Below are 20,521 nucleotides of genomic sequence, written 5' to 3'. Positions count from 1 at the left end.
CTTAAGCAAGCTTACCCAGGTTTAGAATGAGTTAGGATTCCAGTCCAATTTTTATGATTTCAATTTCTGAGCTCTTTCAATGTCACCATCTGTTTTGTAAACCCAGTGTGTTATGCAGTGGAATGATGCTTTGCCAATTCTCCTCTTTGAAAGTGCAGAAATACTGTACAAATTTTAGGAAAATTAGATGCAAACAGTTTGAAGTCATCATTGGCTGGATGTAATTAAAACAGCTATTGTCTCCTTTTATTAGTATGGCTTCTTTCCATGTTACTTTAGGTTTCTATTGACAATGGCCCAGAATTTATTCTAGCTGATGGGATGGCTTTATTCATGTATTAAGTTTTGGTTGGCTGCAGAAATATTCCAAAATAACAATGGCTAAAAGAACATAGAAGGTATTTCTATCCTACTTAGATAAATTCTGTATGTAGGCTGTCCAGGGCTGATTTGACCACTTCTTGATCATCAGGATTGATGCTATTTTTACCTGTCATTCTTAGTGTAATGCCTCATGGTCCAATATGGCTGCTGAGTTCCAGCTATTAATCTGCATCTGGTCAGCAGAAAGGAAGGAGGAGTAAATAAAGAAGAGAGTGTCCCTTCCTTTTAAGGAGACTTCCCAGAAGTCTCATCACTTTTCCTGTACATATAATTGGCCAGAATTTAGTCACATGGCTACATCTAATGGGAGAGAATTTGGAAATGCAGCTTTGTAACTGGTGCCCGATTTAAAATCCAGGTTCCATTATAAAGACGGGGAGAGTGGATACAAGGAAGCAACTGGCAATCTTTGACACAAAGAATGGTTCCTTATTTTATGAATCTTTTTTATTATTGAAGTGTATTTGTTGTATAACAAACTGCAAATTTAAGGTGTACAACATACAGTCATATGTTGCAGTATGACTGCCATTGTAGTGAAAATTAGCAACTATATCACATTATATTGCTATCATTTCTTTTCAGTGGCTGGAATAATTAAGTTCTCTTAACAAGTTTGATGATTATAATACAATATTATTGTCTGTACTCACTATACTGTGCATTAGATTTTTAGGACTTATTTACTACTCATTGTAACTTTGTACCTTAAACATCTGTCCTATCCTGCCACCCTCTTCCCCTGGTCACCACCATTTTACTCTCTATTTCTTTGAGTTTGGCTTTTTCAGATTCCACATATGAGTGATATATCAATTTTGTCTTTCTTTGTCTGATATCTCACTTAGCATCATATCTTCAACATTCATCTTTGTTAATAGCAAATGGCAGGATGTCCTTTCTCATATTGTGTTGAATGACTTTTAGAATTGTCTTTTCTGTGTATGAGTTATTTTATGTGGGAGAATCTATTAAATTTCTGCCTAAGGACCTTAGTTATTGTATTATTTTATTATATACTATATTAATATGCTACTGAGAATAAGGGAAACTGAATAATTTCATATTATTTTGTATTTAAAGTTAAGCAACTGGCTTTTAAACTACTTTTACATAAGATCCAGATTCCAAATGGACATATTGTGACTTAGAGGACGTTAGTCATTTTTCTTTGATCACTTAGAGAAATGGGAATGCCTTGATAAGTTAGGCTTCTAGTAACCATTAAACAGTACAATTTCACTACATAATGAATACTATTTAGTTATATAGAGTTTATACCATTTTTATTGGTCATGGGTCAAGATTTTCTTTAAATGCTTAGCAGTGTCTTTTGCATTAAAGACATATAGTCAATGAATGCTAAATTGAATTGACCTTCACTATTCAGTTGAACTATTTACCTGATAGATGAAAGACCCCTGATAGCTTCTGTGGCTATCTAATCATTAGTTGCACGACAGTGTTACGATGAAACTGATTTAATTTGGTTGTACTGGGTGGTTGAGGGTTATTGCTATGCAGAGAAGGGACTGAGGGGATCAGGTCACTTCCTGGCTATGTGTTTTGCCTCAGACAGTGACCACACCTGCAGTTTCAGAGACTAAGAGATCCTCCAGAATACTGAAATGAATAGGTACGAATCAAATCAGCTTTCAACTGTTGAATAAGGATTAATTTCCCACAAACTTCATTACTCAGTGCATGTACCATATTTATGATCATCTTTAATCTTATTTAATCCTTCTCAGCTATCGATTTGGTAATACACTGTAAGAGTACATTTGATTATTTTATTTTTTTATCTGAGCTGTATGTCCTGTGATTTACCTTTTAAAAAGTGGACATAAAATTGAAATGAGACCTTCTATCAACTGTCTCTGATTACAAATTATACAACAAAACAGAATTTATGCCTATTATTTAGACTTAGTTTGTCTTTAGACATATGCTCCTAACTTGTTTGGAATTAGGATGGCCTTTTAATAGTTATATGGGCACTGTTTCAGTTTGCTTACTGGTTACCTTTATAATGCATTAAACTGGAAAACAAAGGCTCATATTCACAGATTTACAAAGAGGTGGGGCTGTTACCATAGCAGATGCTATTGGCATCTGTTTGGCTCTCAGAGTCTCTACTTTTGTTAATAGCTAGGGTGAAAATTTAGGTATTTAAACTTAACTATTCAAAACATTTATTTTTAAAATTTTTCTATATAGATTAAAATTTCTTCGCAAATTCTCTTCTGGCTGGGGCAGGTGGCTGAGAGGTGAGACAGAAGAGGGTGAGTTTGTAAACTTACAGTTGAAGATATGTTGTCCATCTGTATTTCTCAGTTTGGATTAACTCAGTCTCTTTGAGGGAAATGTTCTTTCTTCATGGTTTCTCAAGCTTAGCCAAGAAGGCATCTGTGTGAAGGAAAAAGCCAAAATCCCCTCATGATAATGGGGGTAGAAAGGAGAGGCAGCTTGCCTACACATGGGTCCTGGTCCCGTCCATTCGGCCCTCTCCACCCTCCCTAGAGTTAACTTTAGTCTTCCGGGCTGCTTGGGTAGCTGCTGGCAGTGCCCGTTGATTCAGGGCTGGTAAAACCTGTGAACTGTTCCCTCCTCATATGCTGAGCCCTATGGCCCTACTTTGCTGATGTGACCCCACTGTTGTCTCACTGGCACAGAAGACCTTTGAGGCTCTGCCACTTCCTTCCCCTGCCGTGGGCTGGCCCACCCATAGGAACTGCTATCTCTGGCAGGATGTCACCCTGGCCCTAAATATAGCAGCCACATGGCAGTCCTTCTGGGGTTCAGCTTTCCTCTCCCCTGAACTCCGGGGAGACTCTGGGGGGCCCTTCTGCCCCAGGTGGAGGCTGGGAGAAACTCAGAGAATCACGTGGTCCCCTCTCGGCCTTTCCCTCTCTGCCACAGTTGCATGCACGTGGGTAGGCCAGTCTGCGAGGCTGTGCCTCAGGGACCTGGAGCTGTTCATTCTCTCTGGAGTTTCTATTTTTTCATCTCCTTCCCACTTCTGGGGTTTGATGGTGAGGCAGTTGTGGTGGGGAGCAAGGACATAGTCTCCTGCTTCTCTTTCTATGTCATGCCCTCTTCCTCGCACTAGAAAGGCTTTTGTTTGTAAAGGCCCCTCCGTGCTGTTTCCTCCTTGTCGAGCTGGCATTCACTCTCCCATTTCCCAGGAGCTATAGTGATGAAAGGGCTGCTGTGGGTGTGATGAGGAGACGGGAAATAATACTGCTACCAATCCAGAAAATTATTGGGAAAGATAAGATTTAAAGAATAATATTGTTTCACGAAAATACCTTCCCTATTTTTTTAAATGGTACAACTTCATTCTCTCCCATCTTCGAAAGTATTTTGAATCTTTTAAAATATTTTATCCTTTAGATTGATAAGTAGAATATGACTTCCTAGGCTATCCTTATCCTTTTAGTAGTAGAATAGTTTTGAGCAGTTAAAATAATTTTGTTACTTTGATTAATCTAAATATTGTTATTATAAATCAATTAGCAACATAATAGATAGCTAAGCCATACAATACTATAATATCTAGTGACATTCATTACTCAACCCAACAATTATGGGCAGTACAGGCCTCTGGCCAGTCCAGGTTCTCCAGGACAATAATCCCTGCCCAGGATCTTTTAGGAACCAGGCTCAGTTTAAAGTCTTTTTCATGGATAGGGATGCATCTTTCTGGTTCTGAAAGCCAGGAAAGCCCAGATGTGGAACTGCCAACCAAACTGAATGAGTCAGAGAGAGAGGCAAGGATGGCTCAGGGAAGGGTGAAGTCTCTATTGTACGTTCTTAACACCAGTTAATTGTTCTTCCATTTGCATGGTTTACCTTTGAGATAGGGAGCACATAAAAGATAAGACAGGATGTGAATCTGACCAGGTGTGTATGGTTGTCACCAAGCTTAAAGAAAAATAGTACATGCATAGTGCGCCATAAATCAGCCCCAGTGAGTACTAACTGTTACTGCTCTGTATCAGACATCATGATGGGCTCTTGGGAGTTAGAGACCAATCATGGCACAGTCCCTGATTTTAAGGAGTTAAAGTCTTGTTGAAAAGATTATAGATTCATTCAGCAAATATTTATTGAGTTCCTCTTTTGTGTCAGGTACTGTGATAAGCAGTGTAGAGCAGAAACAATATAGATATGAACCCTACCTCCATGAAGCTTGTAATCAGGTGATATTGATATTCAGTGACTCTGGATTATCAAATATCCCAAATTCTAGCCATATGAAGTTCTTTTCCTTTACTATCAAATAAAAGAATGCAAGCACATTCTGGGCGACCTCAGGGGATCGTAGCCCCTCCTGAATCCTCTGCTGATTCCAGGGGCCCTCCGTGTCCCCCCGTTTCTAAGCAGGTCTCACTCTGAACCGGCACTCTGCATTTCCGCTGGCCCTTCAGCCTCTCTCTAACCTGCTTCTCTCCGTGGCTGTCCTCTCCCTGTGGTGCTTCATCTTCCAACTGTCTGTGAGCCTCTCCCTACTCTTCTCTGAGACTCCAACTCCATAAAGTTCCTTTTATAAGACTCTCTGCTGAGAGCGTCACCCGAGGCCAGGGTGAGTGGTAAGGGAGGAAGTGAAAACTCAAAGTGGGATTTAGAACCAGACGTACCTGCTCCTTATGCCCATTGGCTGTTCCCTCTCATGGCCTTCCACAAATGGATGTCATCTTTCTTAGCTCTGCTGACATGTTTCTTGCATTGGTCATGTTCAGACTCTGTCTTAGTCCCATGACTGAGAATCCCCACCTGCTCTAACTCTCACCCAATTCCCCCTTATGGTAAAGGAAGCCAAAAAACATTTCTACCTCCAAAAACACCACCCTCTCCACCATGAAGGCAGCCCTCTTCCCCAGTTACTTTGTAGTATGAAGTAAAATTTCTGGAATAAGGCATATCTTCAATGCTGACATTCAAACTTCTCAAAGTCTCAGCAGTCAGATGAGAGCAGATGTAACAGGCTATGTAGTAGGTGTGGCAGAGGTGTGGACAGCATTCACTGGATGCCAGAGACTAGAGCAACCACTGCTGTCCAGAGCGTCAGGCAGCTCCTCCCAGAGGCAATTTTTAACATTTGACCCTTCTTCTTACATTAGGTTTTTGGTTACCAATGATCAGTGTGTCATCCTCCAAATTGTGTCAAAGCCTAAGACTTCCTTGAGTCGGATAGCAGCTCCCCAGTCACTGCCCAGCTCTCCTCAGTCTCAGTTCCAGAGTGAAGTACCCGTTGCAGCCACTGCATTGAGCTTCTGACTCTCATGCTTTCAGGCTTTTCCCCTTTCCTATGAGTTCTTGTTTTGAGGTCCTGTACCTCTTGATGAAACCTCAGCACCCCCTAAATCACTTTTATTTCCCTTCTCTGAATTCTTAGGGTTTCTACAATCTGGACTACTGTGAGGAAACTGACGTGAACTGTGTGTGAGGCTTATTCTCCTTTAAGATATATTTAATGTTTTAGAAGGGGAAAAAGAGCTCCTTTAAAAGACAAGATTCCCATAGACGTATTGGAGGTCACATAGCCTAGTTACAGTGTAATCTTTTTGGACAGTAAGGCTGTAAAAACCCAAAAGATGAAATCTTGCTAAGGAGAAAGTTGTAAGACTTTAGGGTTTTTAATGTCATTCCAGCTGCTCGGAGTCTCATGGAGAGCCATGGGAATAATTGTTAGGAGGCACTGGGTCCAACTCTCATGTTTCTCTGAAAAGAGAGCAAAGAAGGGAAGGAAAGCTTTGAAAAGTAAGAAGGGAAAACTGTTTCTTCTTGTTGATAGTGTGCAATAGCAGGACCGGAAAGAGACACGATGCCTCACCCCAAGACCAGCAACTACATACTGATGGTAGGTAATGGCCCGGTTGTGTGCATTTCCTTAGAATTTTGCTGGAGGTTTCATATCCCTTACACAGAATAATTAACCAATTGATTTTTTCAATCATTTTTTCAACTCTATGATGTATTTTTACAGTTAGGTAATGAATTAGGAGCCAAAGTTTCTAGTCCTGGTTCTAGGTCTGGGCTTGAGAAAGTCACTTAATTTTGTTGAGCTTTAATTTTTATTTTAATTTTTCACCTATGAAAAGGAAATTGTATTGGCCCACTTATAGACACTCTACATAAAAACACAGAAATCATTCAGTTAAGCATCAAACAGTAATTAAGCAGCACTGTGGCAGGCTCTGGTCTAGTCCCTGGGGTTGCATCAATGAACAAAAACAGATAAAAATCTCTGTCCTTCTGTGGCCAGGTCACACGTTCTAGTTCTTCACTGAGCTCAGTTATCCGCACCTGTACTTTTTATGAAACAAAGTTTACTAGATAATTGCTGTACTCTAGGAGGGTTTAGAAGTGGATCAGATCTATGGCTCAGTTGCTGGACCTCCTGATGGAACACAAATAAGGGAGTTGAATTCCAGGCAGAACTTTGCTGCAAATGATCTTCGGGACGATAAAAAATAACTTGGCCTCACATCCTCATCTGTAAATTATGTGACCTTTAAGACTCCTCTTGACTTTAAAACATCTAGTTCACTTTACTTCTAAAGGGGTCACCACCCTCCTGGTGGCAGCTGGCACGGTGCCCAAGAAGAACTATCCAGGACTCAGGATATGCCTTGCAAATTGCAACAAATCAGATGATGGCAAAAGGTACCATGTAATACTCTGGAGGGTGATTACATGCCATTTTCTGTAATTTTCTTGTTATTTCAAATTGTTTCCATACTACATTACACATGCCTTCAAGGCTGGAATAAAGAAGTGTATAATATATATTATTGTCTGGATCAGGTAAAACTCTCCTGTGATATCAGAAACCTGGATTTACATTTCAACATTCTAAAATTATCTATATTCCCCCCCTGGAGAAGCTCAAATTCTGCTTCTACTGACATATATTTTAATACTTTGACCAATTAACCCCTTTATGTCTATCATGAAAATATAAAATTTGGTTCAGCCATCATTAAAAGGATTTGCTTATTCCAGATTATTGAAGTCTCATTATACTTTATGAAAAGAGAGGACAATCTTATAAATATTAGACATTAGTACACAGTACAGGTGTATCTTGCCCAAGAATTATAATACCAGAGATGATTATAAATACCAAAAGTTACCAAGAAAATGATTTTATGGAGATAAGAGGGAGTTTCCTCACCTATCAAGAGGAGATGATAGTCATGCCATCTTCAAAGAATAAAATGTATTAATATTCGTAAAGTGTTAGAATAGTGTCTGACAAAGAGAAAGTGCTTTATAATTTGAAACTATTGTTTAGGAGATAGTTGAAGGGAGAGAAAATAGGAAGAGCAGATGTTTTGTATAGAGAAGCTGGTGGTAGAGGGAGCCAAGAAATTGGACCACAATTGGTCAAGCAGTCAAGCACAGGCATTTCTGTGCACAATATTTCCAAAGATAAGGGAAGTCTGAGTATTTAAAGCAGATGGAATGGAACCAGTGAACAGAAAGAAAGAGGGAGGGGATAGCTGTGGGGGCAGAATGATTGGTAACAAGGACACAGGTAATGAGAGGTGATGGGAGGTGAGTAATCATTGAACAGTTTCCTCTGTGTTCCTCAGGAATCCAGCTAACCTTTAGAGTATGTTATGGATCTGGCACTGCAGTTCTGAAAACAGTGATGCAGGCCACCATACCCCACAGGATGAGGCAGCAGATGGGGAGAAATTACTGAGCTGATTGGGGTTAGCAGAGGAAACTCTAATGACAAGCTAATGACTAGCGGCAGCCCTGTGATGCAGCTGGAAGAGAGCTCACGGGCAAATTAACACAGTGTCACCAGACAGAGGCAGAGTGGCTGCAGGAACACAGGCGTTAGGCATCCTGGGCCAAACTGCACAGCCCACGGGCCACCAACGGGACGTGACAGTAGACTGAACAATGGAGCTGTGTTCAGGTGTCTGTGGAGTGACCGCTCATGCACCAATCTTTTTGCCACAGGAAAATAATTCTGTCCAAGAGTCAAATTCAAATTGAAGATCAAACACACACACACACAGTCTTTTCTATCTTAACTGGAATCTTTAAAAATATCCTATGACATGGCTTAGTAATTAAAGTTGCTATAACTGACATCCATGGGCTCTCATATCCAGAAAGAGGACCAGTTTTGCTAGCAGATTGAGTATCATACATATTTGGCAATTTAAGAAGACCACAGCAGATCTATGAGCTTAGCTTAAACAAGAGGAAGAGGACTTATTTGGAACAGGAAGATCTTGGGAAGCATAAAGGATACCATCTTCAAGGTGATAAGAGCTAAGTTGTGTAAGAGAGGCCCATTCATGGCCTGTATGTCCCACACTCTCAGGAAAGACCTATACTTTGGTGTGGATGAAAGTCAGTGTATTAAAGGGGTAAAGTGCCAAGTGTAATTAAAGGTAACAGATTGGCTTTTCCTGTCACACCATGGTTCCACATAAATGCTTCTTCCTGGTCTCCATCCCATCCAAGGTAATTCCTTTTTTAAATATTGCTTTTCAGTATAGATTGAAAAGTTTTGTTCCTAGCTGAAGGAATTCTAGGCATCAGTAGTAGGGATGGAGAAGATTATTTTCAGCAGGACACCCTTCCCAGAGTTCCCCAATCATGCGCATGGTCAGCTCCCTCCACAACCAGCTAAACTGAGCTTGCCAAATATTTGTTTGGTAGTATCCCACAAGACCGGAGTCCTCCCCAGAAGCTCTCAGATCCCATGTACCAGTTTTATGCACCCATCCTCGGTTTGTTTTACTGCTAACTGCTCACCCTATGACCTTCAGAGCCTCACCTCTGGAGACCTCCAGAAGGACCTAGAGCTTTATTACTGCTCCAAACAGCAATGACTCATGGAGTGGGAGTAGAGAAGCCCAAACTACTTGTCTAGAGATGAGACAAGCCTTGAAGTATAATCTGTACTCCAAAGTTTCCCAAAGTTTCAGACTGAGGTAGGAATCACCAAAAATTTCACCCTATCTGGCTTCTCCTTTTCTGTCCTACTTTTCTACTCCCTTGCTGGTTTCTCCTAGGATCACATCCTTAATAAGTCACTTGCATACAAAGCTTTGGCTCAGGTTCTGTTTGTGGGAGTACTCAGTTAAGACAGTCCTTACTTATGTTTCATTCACTCATGCAAACCACTGCATGGAATGTTTAAGTGCTTTCTTCCCAGTCCAGTGAAGAAGAATGATACAGTTAGGTGAAATCTAAGCATGGTTGTTCTCAAGGTATTATGTGGGGCATATAGAAACTATGCATTCCTAGAGCCAAGGGAAACTTAAGATGTGGCATATCATCATACCTGATGAAGTGACTTACAGCTGTATGCTAAAGGATTTAGTCAGTTCTTGGCCTCATAATGTTGACCACTGAGAAAAGCCAATCATTTGCTTAGAATTCTACTTTATTCACAAACATTTACTGGGCTCCTTCTATGAATTGGAGTGTGGGAAACTGAGAGACTACTAAATACCCTATGATGAGTACATCTTGAATAGTGATTACAATGCTTTGGAGATATGGTAGAAAGAATGATACTTTTCTAAGAAAATGAAAGGCTGGCCTTGGAGAATAAGTAGAATGAATTCTAGACAGAAGTAGGGACAGGCATTTTAGAAAGGGAATAACAAACTGCACATAAGTATGTGTGAATGAGCATTGGCAGACCTTTAGGAGTGACTAGTTTACAGGACTGAAGCAAGGTTCTAATGAAGAGGAGAGTCCAGACATAAGCCTGGAGGTGTTTGGAGGCATAGGTTGGAGCCACTCAGTGGTGGGCCTTAAGTACTTCAGAACTTCATCCTGCAGCAATAGAGAACCTTCAAAAATACTTAGGATTTCCCAAGGTTTGCCTTCTGAAAAAACATCCTTCTAGAAAAAAAATATAAAGGATGTGATAAAGAGAAGAAAGACTTGGGTCAGAAACACTAGTTAGTTAGAAGGCTGTTAGTAGGTTAAATTACATATAATTGCCAATATTTAACTATTTTTGACCCAGCAAGAAAGTCAATTTCATATAGCTCAAACTAATACATTAGCCAAGGAGAATGAAGGTGAGAATCTGGACAATGGCACAAAAAGTGAGAGAAGGCTAAAATAAAAGAGACATATAGGACAGAAAATTGGCATGAAATGAATGATCCATATGGGCTGCGGGGTCAGAGTAAGCTGCAACGATTAGATGTGGCCATAGCAATGTGTTCTAATGAGAATGATGGAGTGAGTCATGGAGAGTGTCCGAAAGGGAAATGGGGCTCACAGGAGGAGGAGTTTAGAGAGTGCAATGGGGAGTCACACCGTGCTTCAGAACTGCTTGCTTTCCATGTATTACCTTACAGTGCCTCATTTCTTTAGGTTCCTCTTTTCCTTCTTTATCTGGATAACCATGTGATATCCCAATTCCTATAGCTGTATCTGGTCCTAAATTTAAGTCAACAAATAATGCAACCTCAAGTACATGTGTTCCATTGAAGCAGACCTCTAACTAAGAACCTAAGTAGCATGACAGCAGGAAGAGAAATTTAGTGACCCTCTAGCACAGGAACCAAATATAACCAGATTGTTCTTTACCATATGAAACATCTTCTTATACACGAGCATCCAGAGGATTCTGAAAGTCTCAGACAATATGTAGGATAGTCTTTTTTTTTCATACCCTGACATCAATATTTCTATAAAAAGCCACAATATTTTTATAAAAAGTTCCATTTTCCTTTTCCTGTTTGCACTGAAATAGATATTGACCAGAGTGTAATTTTTGTTGCAAAGAAGACATGTAATTTTATTGTCTTTCAAATAGCACTGCCTTCCTAAAACAGAAATGATGTATTTGCTTAACACAGTCAACAATTAGAGAAGCACATGTCTGTCGGGACATCTTCTGTAATGTCATGCGACTTGGGATGGGCATGCTGTTTAAGATGGTTTTAACTAAACTTTTGAGAAAAAAAGGACTAGGAATCCAATAAAAAAGGCTAAGGAAAGATTGAATTTCTTTCTGCTTTTTCTTGTAACAATTTCTTTTAAGAGTCTCATTTCATTTTGTTATTTCTCTTAAATGAATTACTGAAAAATGTGTACAAAGGAAATGGTATTTTTTCCTAGTACTTTTTTTCCATCCAAAAAATTTAAGCTCTTATTTGGAGAATGCTCAGGGATGGGATTTAGGGTCAATTGTGCAACATTGTTCACTTTCTTATCAACCATGATCTCTGGGCCAGGCACCGGTAGCTGCTTAAGATAGTGGTAAGCAAAACCAGACATGGTTCCTAATCTCATGAAGCTTATAGCTTGGAAATAAAGACAAATATTGAACAAATAATCAGTCAAATAATTATTGGTTCCAATTTACAATGGAAAGAAAAGAGTGGGTATCACATAGTGGGGGACCAATCCTAGTCAACAGGATATTCTTTGAGGAAGGAATCTTCCAACTTGAGATCTGAAGGGCAAGTAGGAGTCAGCCAGGTAATGAGGAAATTAAAGAGCATTCCAGGCAAAGGAAGCTTCAAATGCAAGGGCCCTGAGGTAAGATGGAGGATGACACTGTTCACAGTGTCCATAGATGTTAGCATGGCCTGAGCACAAGATAGAAAAATGACAAAAGCTTCAAAACAAAGCTTGAATTGCAGCCAGAAGCTGGAACAAACAGGACATTTGAGGTCATTGTAAGAATGCTGGTCTTTTTCCTAAGGGCAACAGGAAGTCACTGAAAGGTGGAATAGTTGAATTAGATTTACCTATACCAATTATTTAAACTCAGTAAGTTTTTATTCATCATTTAACAAGTGCGGTGATAACTACTAGGGATTTAGAAGCCACATTAGCCATGGTATCTACACTCAGGTAATATGTGGTGTAAAACTGTGGGAACAGAGTGTGAGTTCAAGCGTGGAGGTAGGAATACTAGACTCAGGAAGATAATATCTAAAATATCTTCATTTACTTGGTTATGGCCAATGTGAGTTGTACAAATTTTGAACCTTCTTTTCTTTGAAGTGAAGGAAGTGTCATGTAACAAAAGGAGTCATAATCAATTGATTCTATCCACTGAAACCCTCTGTCTGTTCACAGATCAGGCACCACACAAACAGCTATGCATCCAGCTCCACCTCCTTACCCCACCAGTGTTCCTCGACCTTGATGTGCAGTGACCATTTGGAAAGGTGAGATTTAGAAGCTGTCTTGATTTACAGACAGCTCTCTGTTCTGATCTGAGTTCATGCTGCAAAGGCAGCACATCGCTAAGAATGGAAATGCAAAGTAAGCACACACATTTAAATAAGGAGGACTAGATTCCTTCAAGGAGCTGTTGCTGTTTTTACAACTTAAATTTCCTCCATCGGAGCTCTCTGAGACTGGCTCCAGGCTGATCCTGTGTCCAATCAACTCTTACAGTGGAAGAGCCTGCAAGTCACAGTCTTCAGGAGTATTTTAAGACTAAGCTACCTCTGTTTTAATTAGACATCAGAACTCAGTGTGTTCATCAGATGGCTAGCACACTTTTCTTGCCCTTTTGATTAGAACTAGATTTTGTATAAAATTAGATTGAGATTGGACTAGCTTTTGTATAACCCATGTATTTCAATGAATAAACACTCTTGAATGCTGTGATAGAGAGTTGGCCCCATTAAATATGGAGCATTAGTTTTCTCCCTCAGACACCTCTTACCAACAGTTTGACTGTAAGGTTGTTTAAATTAATGGTCTTCCAGGCATTCTTACATTGTGCAATCTCTTGTTTTAATGAAAGCATGTGAATAGTTTTCATGCGTTTTTTCAAAGATAGCACACTTCACTTTTCAAATAACTTCACTCTTCATTTTAATGGAGAGTCAGCATGCTTGTTTGATTTCATTTCCTGGTTAAGCCTGGGTACAATAACCCCTCTACTAAGTGTAAATTGAATGTGGATATTCAAGCAGCTCACTTTGGCCATTCTCCCAAGGTTGAGGTAAATGAAAGGTAATCATGTCTCTTCTTCATGGGTAGTTCTAGACATGTCTTTCAATAGAGATACAGTGTGAAACAGTGCCTAAAGGACTTAATAAACAGCTGGTTGGTTCTGAAAATAGCTTAAAAATCAAGGCCAATAACATTTTTACTCAGCTAACCTTTATGGTGATACATCCTTTCCCCTAAATGTCTACATATAACATACAATGTTTTGCTGTAGAAATTCCCATGGAAAACAAATGAAGGGACAAGAAAGGAGACCCCAGTTCCCATTTTTCTATTGGTAGGCTCACTCTAATTCCATTTTCAATTCTTTTAAAGTAAATCTTATTGTACTTTCCTGTCATTATAAGGCTTTCTATAGAAACTTTGGAGAATAAAAAAAATCAGAAAGAAAGTCAGCCTTCTAAACTTTACTTTCACTACTCAAAAAACCCCACCATCATTTTAGAATATTTCTTTCTCTTCTTTTCCCCTGTACTTTCCTTGATTTTGTTTTACATACTTATGATAGTATTATGTATGCATTATTTTATCTTTATTTCATTTTACATGAAATAAGCATTTCCCAGACTAATTTACAAATTGTATTAAAAGTATTTTAATACTATATAATAGTCTATTAAAAGGATACACTATAGTTTACTTAATCATACATAAGCTGTGTTTAAATGTGGCAGATAGAACTATATCATTACCCAAAGACTGAAATGCAGACTTAAAAAAAATTGTGAATGTTTTTGTCATAAGTACACTTTAAGGAATAAATAATATGTAAAATTTTAATATTCTTTGAAGATTTGTATAGTCTGTTTTCCAAAAGAATTGTAGAGATTTAAAATTTATTCAGCAATATATAAGAGTTTCTGCTTTGCTTTACCCTAACCAGCGCTGTATATTATCTTTAAACCCCCCCACACATATACAATACTTTGTTGATCTGAGAGGAGAAAAATTGTATTTCATGGCTATTTCAATTTGTACTCTTCCTTATATCTTTTTAGGGTACTGTTCCATACTGATTGGGGCTTGTTTTTATGGCAAGATTATTTGATCATTAGATGTGTCTACAATTGATTAACTTCATTATTTGATTATTCTTCTGGATTGCAAAGTTGGAAACCAAAAAAATTACTTGAAAAAAAGCACATACTTAGCATAATTAAATGATCCAGAAGTTTAAGTGATCACAAATCTAGAGTAAAATTGCTTATATTTACAAACACACATGTAATTACTTTAAACAAGAATGTTTTGATGTCTAAGACATATGTTTCTTAGATCTTATTACTCACACCATACAAAAAAAGTATCTCTATCTACACTTACTACAACCTTTCTCTCTCTATTCTAACAGATAATGAAAGAATGGAGTTGGACTTTTTATTGCAATTCCTGCTTCCCTGAGTTTGTGTATTTCTTTCTACATGAGAAGGAGAATTTTATATTTTGATTTTCATTTTCTTCATTTTCATCTTTTTTTTTTATTTTAATGTTTTTTTCTTGTTCATAATACCAACTGAGATCATGTTTATTATATAATCCTGTGTCTCCAAGTGTTAAATTGGCTTCTTGGACTTTGAGTATACATTTTAAAAGTTGAGCTACATTTCACAGATGATGATTGGTGAAACAGTGAAAAAAAGAAAACCTGTCTTCCAGGAATTTCCTCTCAACTTCACACTTCTACCTGAATCTCAACAATGAGGACATCTGTATATTTTATAGTGGCTTGATTTCACAACATAGTTTGAAAAATCAGCATAAGTTTTTAACAGGGAAAAGTCAACATATTGAGAGAATTCAATTAATAAGACATAAACTTTAATGAAATAGAAAGGAGGCCAGATGAAGGTTAGAGGGTATCATGATAAAAGATACTTAGGCAAAATGTGTCGTTAATGTTTTGGAGATGTCGTGTCCCTCTGGACAAAGTTTGGAACTAAAAGTCCTTAAATCTGTATTCTGGTTATTATGTCATTTAGTAACTCAGGAATTGGATTATTATTTCTCTATCTCTGAAGACTGAAAGGGGTGATGCCTTAAAGGTCTCTCTTGGAGTCATAGAAAAAATAATGAGGCTAGATGATGAACTGTTGAGTTAGAATCCTAAAACAATCCAGGCACAGCCTTCTAATTTATACTATTAATTCAGATTTTTAGAACATTTCTTCTTGGGCAACATACAAAAAGGCAAACGTAATAAGTAAGACAGCTATGAAATACCAAACTTTGTTAGTTTTTTATGAGATGAAGGGATCTATTTTGTCTGAATTGAAATAAGAAATTCTGTGGACTTTAAAAAGTCCTTAGAGTTGTCTAATATCTTTCAGCTAATATGCCCTAATCTACTTATAAACTCAACCAACCTTTCTTCCTCTCGCCTTTCTTTTCCCCTCTTTTTTCTTTGCTTCCTTCTCCTCATTCACCTAATTCAACATGTATTTATTGAGTGTCCCTTCTTTAGGCATTGTGCTAAGGGCCATGCTGTCATCTACAAGAATATTTTAGGAAGAAATGATAATATGGGATCAGCAGTTGTGCCATATGAGCCTATATTGTGACTCTATTGTCATTGCTGTCAACTAAATTAATCCAAAATAGTTATCATTGCTTTTAAACAGTTGAACCAGTTGTGAATTAGCTCTAAACTACACTTATTTCACTGAAACCTGTATTTGAAATGGTCTTATGTAACCAGCACAAAGCTGATGTTGTATACAATCTCTTGATTCAGGTTTTAAGTCAATGAATTTCATTGGGCAGTTAGAATTTGCCAGCCGTCATAGAAATGTCCATGCTCTGGTTACCTCTATCTTTCATGCATCCATGTGGTTGTCTAGCTGTCATCTATATATTAATTTATTTTTACAAAACAAGGTAAAGTTTACAGAGGGCTTGCCCAATGTCATATGACTAATAATAAAAATTCAGATCCAAGGTCATTTCAGGTTTACTGTTGTTCCTGCAACACAGTGGGGTATGAGATTTTTTTTATAACAGTATTCCACTGATAGGACAATATGATATAACCAAAGCATGGATTTTGAAATCAAACTTGGTTTTAAATCTGACTGTGCCGCTCAATAGCTCTGTAACCTTGAGAAAGTTAATTTATCTAATTGATTATTGGTGACTTAACCTATAACCTAAATATAATAATATTTACCAGCGGAGTTATTGTGATAATGTATGTAAAGTGTGTGTAACTTTAAAATTAGGGACTCAGTAAGTTTAACTGTCATTAATTCTCTACCCATACTTACCTCCAACTATATAATGAGTTCTCAATTTCAGCTATAAACTGGCTTCCTGACTATGTGGGTTTAAATGTCATGGACAGAATCAACTTCAAACCCCTAGATATTATTCTTGTTTATAATATTCTGGGATTATTTTTGCCTATGCAAAATTTACTCATCTCCCATATGTCCAAATCTCACCTTGTCCCTAGACTTGAACAATTTAAATATCTTTGTTTTCTTCTTACCTTTATCCCGAACTCTGAAATTATATAGTGCTCATTTTGATGATTATTGTATTATTACTTAAATATTTTCATTATGTATGTCTTTTTCCCTTAACAAAATTCTATTTCATGATGAACAGGGCCTTTTTCTTTTATTTTCTTCATAGGTCTCTTAGCACTAGTACAATATTTGACACCAAGAAAAATACTCCTTACTTGGTAAATTTTCAACAAAGGCAACATTTATGTACAAGATTAGTAGTTGCAAATTTAAATGAATGTGATAGCAAGCCCTTTGTTTCCATATTGTTGATCAACTTAAACATTTTATGCTAAACTTTCCTGATTTAAAAATGTGCTATCCAGGCAGAATGATTACATGCTTTTTAATACAATTTTAATATAATAATGTTTATTAAAGCTCTAGATATGAAAGTAATAAAATAATAAAATGATTGGAAAAGTTTAAAAAATAATGACCATTTGATAAAGATATTTCTCATATAATTAGGAATGATCTTTGTCCATTAATTTGAAATCTGATGTAGAGTTAGTACATGTCAGTATGAAATACTATTGATATTTGTTTTTAAATCACAGAAAAGTATTCATTGCCTACTAAATTTACTCAAAATCATAGATTCTGTAACATGTGTTCTCAAATATTTTGGACCCTGATTCAACAACTGTTACTGATTTTCAACAAGTGCCTTCATCTTCATTTTCTCTGTTATCTTCAATAAACATAAATTCTCATAATTAAGTAATGAGATTTAAGGGTAGAATTAAGCCTCAAAATAAAATGAATTTCTTAGGATCTCTGACAAAAAAACATTCCACATGGAGAAATGGTGCTTGGTTTACCGTTTTACTGTATTATAGTAACTATTGTAAAGCTCTGTGGGATGCATATGCAAAACAAATATATGATATTAATATGCCCTATAAGTGGGCTGTATAGACTTGGTTCCATACTACATATTAAATATTCTATGTAATTTTAGACCTATGAGTTTTGCATTGGAAGAAAAAAAATTCTACCTATTCCCACCTCCATCCTATGCAGAACTGGGGCTTTCATTCAACTCCACTTCAACTCGGTGTGAAACAAAAGAAACAAAAAACCCAGGAGGGGTTGGACCAGGGTAATGTGAAGAGATCTTACAGCCAAGGCAAGGCAAGGAAATGGAATATTAGGGCTAGAAGACTGGGCTTCTATCAGAAGCTATATTTATCCAAATTTTCCCAAGGAGGGAGAAGAAAATTAGTCATTATTTTTTATATGTAAGTGTGTATATGTGTCTTATTAAGTGGACTTTGGTCCATGAAATATATGAAAATTCAGACTGCTAACTGATCCATAGTTGTACTGTCTGCAAGAATGACTTTCAAAAATTAAATAAGTAATAAAACCAGATTATAGAGAAATCATATTAACGACTGAAGAGAACAAAATTGTTTCAACATCCTCAGTGGTTGGAAGTACTTTCAGAACAAACCTGTTGTTAAGGTAGCTGTAACCATTGAGGTATTTTAAGGATCTGTATAAAATACACTTTGCTTGATATATCGACATACTTTTCATTACTATAAATACTTATATGTCTAATTTCTGTCTTAAAAGTATCTGTGATCATATTTTTCATTAATCCAGACTTATACTAAATCTTGTTTAATTCAAAATACCTCTAGGGGCATCTCATGGATAAAGTGTTTTTTCATTTGATTCACATTCTAAGGCTTTATTATATTTTCATAATCTGAAATGCTTTTTTATGTAAAAACAATTTTGTGCAATATGTATTTTTAAGAGCTTTTGTAGTTTTTGAAAACATACTCAACCATATTGTAAGCTCATTGTGGGTAAGACCCATGCATTATATATATCTTATTCCTACAGAGCCTAGTATAGTGCTAAGTACATAGAAATTGCTCAATAAAATATTTTGGAGAGGCTAAGTGACCAGACTGCAATCTATGTGGGTAATAGTTAAGGCAACTAGGTGTACACACTACAGGTAAGGATGGTGTTCAGTTGACCACTGATTCTTTATTTACTTTTCTTTTTTGATGCCATGACTGTTGGTCAGTTTTCAAATTTGAACAATGCAAGGGAGTGTTCTTCAGACTTCTTGAAGAAAACAACTTGAAGTATTTGTTGAATATGGGGTGACTGCTGTTAGAAAAATGTAAATAAGATAAATATAAGCCTGTATGTAAAGTAATTTGTCTTTTAGTCAGCTATGTCAATTCTTACCTTGGTATAGGAGCTGAATATCAATTCTACATCTAAAGGGAAATGTATATATTGCTGAAGATATACAGCTTGTGAAATAAAATAAACATCATTTATACATATAAGGACAGAAGAAAAATTTCATTTTATGACTCTGAGCAAAGTATAGTGTTCTGTCTTTTGAAATAAGTACACTGGAGCCTTAATAAATGGACAATAGTCTTTAGTTGGTTTCTTAGCGAAAGTTCATGAGAGCTGATTATGGTTTTTATCAAATAGTTTGTTGATTTACCTTACACCTGAAATGTTAAATCCTTTTTGAACATTTTGGAAATGAATAAGAAATATTCATGCAGCATTATTTTAAGAAAAGAATACAGAAAATTACAGGTAGACATAGAAAACATTGAAAGTAATAAGCACTGAAATACAGTGGCACAGGAAGGGCAGAAGAAATGACTCACTAAAAAAAGCATAATACCATTAAAATACAGGATTACACCAAACTGAGACTACTCATAGAAATGAAGGGGAAAAAAAGGATGTAAATTTGTTACAAGACCTGACAAAGTATGATTTAATGATATGTGCTCCATAAACACATGGAGTTGGTTGTGGTGGTGGTAGTGGGACATGCTGTGGTTGGTAAGGAGTAAGAAATAGGGTTCCAAGCAAAGTTAAGTAAATGTCATACTAAGAGAATGTGGAGGGAATGGGGAAAATGTAATAATATATTCTTAATAAAGCTTTGGAAAAAAGGACAATATCAAAAGATTGAGTTAATCTCTTTTTTATATACCTAACAATCATCTAATGATATTAATTCCACAAATATTTCTCAATTCTCTCTCTCTCTTCACTGTCATGGTCTTAAACTAAGCAGTGAATTTCCCCTCTGAGTTACCCTGGTGACCAGTATCCAGCTTCTGGTCTTGGGCCTTCCAGATCCCCCCACATCTGCTGCCAGAGTTATATTTTGTTAATAAGGTGAACATCTGTTTGTGTTATTTTCCATCCTGATATCTTTAATATTTTCCTTTGGCCTTCAGAACACCCTAACTCTGACCATGGGCTTTCTGGGCTTTCTGCAGTCTAGTCTTTGCTGAGCCTCTGGTCTCCAATTCCATATCCACTCTATTTTCTAGCAATGCCAAGCTGCCATCTCATGGCTTTGTGCTTTGCACATGCTGTTTTTTCTATGTTGGATACCACCTTCTCATCTTCTCTATGTGATAAACCTTAACCCATTGTGCATGAGTTTCAGCTCAAGTACCACTTCTTTCAGGAAACCTTCTTGATAAAGCATCTGTTTGTGTTATGATCTGCTGATTTTTTTTGCCCATCTTCTCTACTAGCTGAGGCAAAGAATATGTTTTTCATCTCTGTGTCTGGTGTATGGCACAGACTTGGTATTCAGTAAATCCTTGCAGGTGAAAGAAAGAACAGAAAGAAAATGG

At 37.2% G+C, this 20,521-nt stretch overlaps 1 protein-coding gene across 7 annotated transcripts in view; it reads left to right on the top strand.

Moving 5' to 3' along the window:
* PTGER3 (prostaglandin E receptor 3) overlaps positions 1-20,521 on the top strand; it is a 169,744-nt gene that overhangs the window by 57,950 nt on the left and 91,273 nt on the right. For 2 of the 7 annotated variants that reach the window (XM_037024296.2, XM_073234121.1), the window contains exons 3-4: positions 6,185-6,250; positions 12,478-12,569. The exons of 1 other annotated variant lie outside the window; for it this stretch is intronic. In XM_037024296.2, coding sequence (XP_036880191.1) covers positions 6,185-6,250; positions 12,478-12,569 — 158 coding nt within the window. Of the gene's footprint in view, positions 1-6,184; positions 6,251-12,477; positions 12,570-14,716; positions 19,190-20,521 lie in introns of those variants that run through there. 4 more of the 7 variants (XM_037024297.2, XM_073234122.1, XM_037024298.2 and 1 more) reach the window with 3 other exon arrangements.

Source organism: Manis javanica, chromosome 4, assembly GCF_040802235.1.
Source record: "Manis javanica isolate MJ-LG chromosome 4, MJ_LKY, whole genome shotgun sequence".
Classification (NCBI taxonomy): domain Eukaryota; kingdom Metazoa; phylum Chordata; class Mammalia; order Pholidota; family Manidae; genus Manis; species Manis javanica.
The sequence above is the reverse complement of the archived record's forward strand: the minus strand, read 5'-3'. Positions and strand labels throughout refer to the sequence as shown.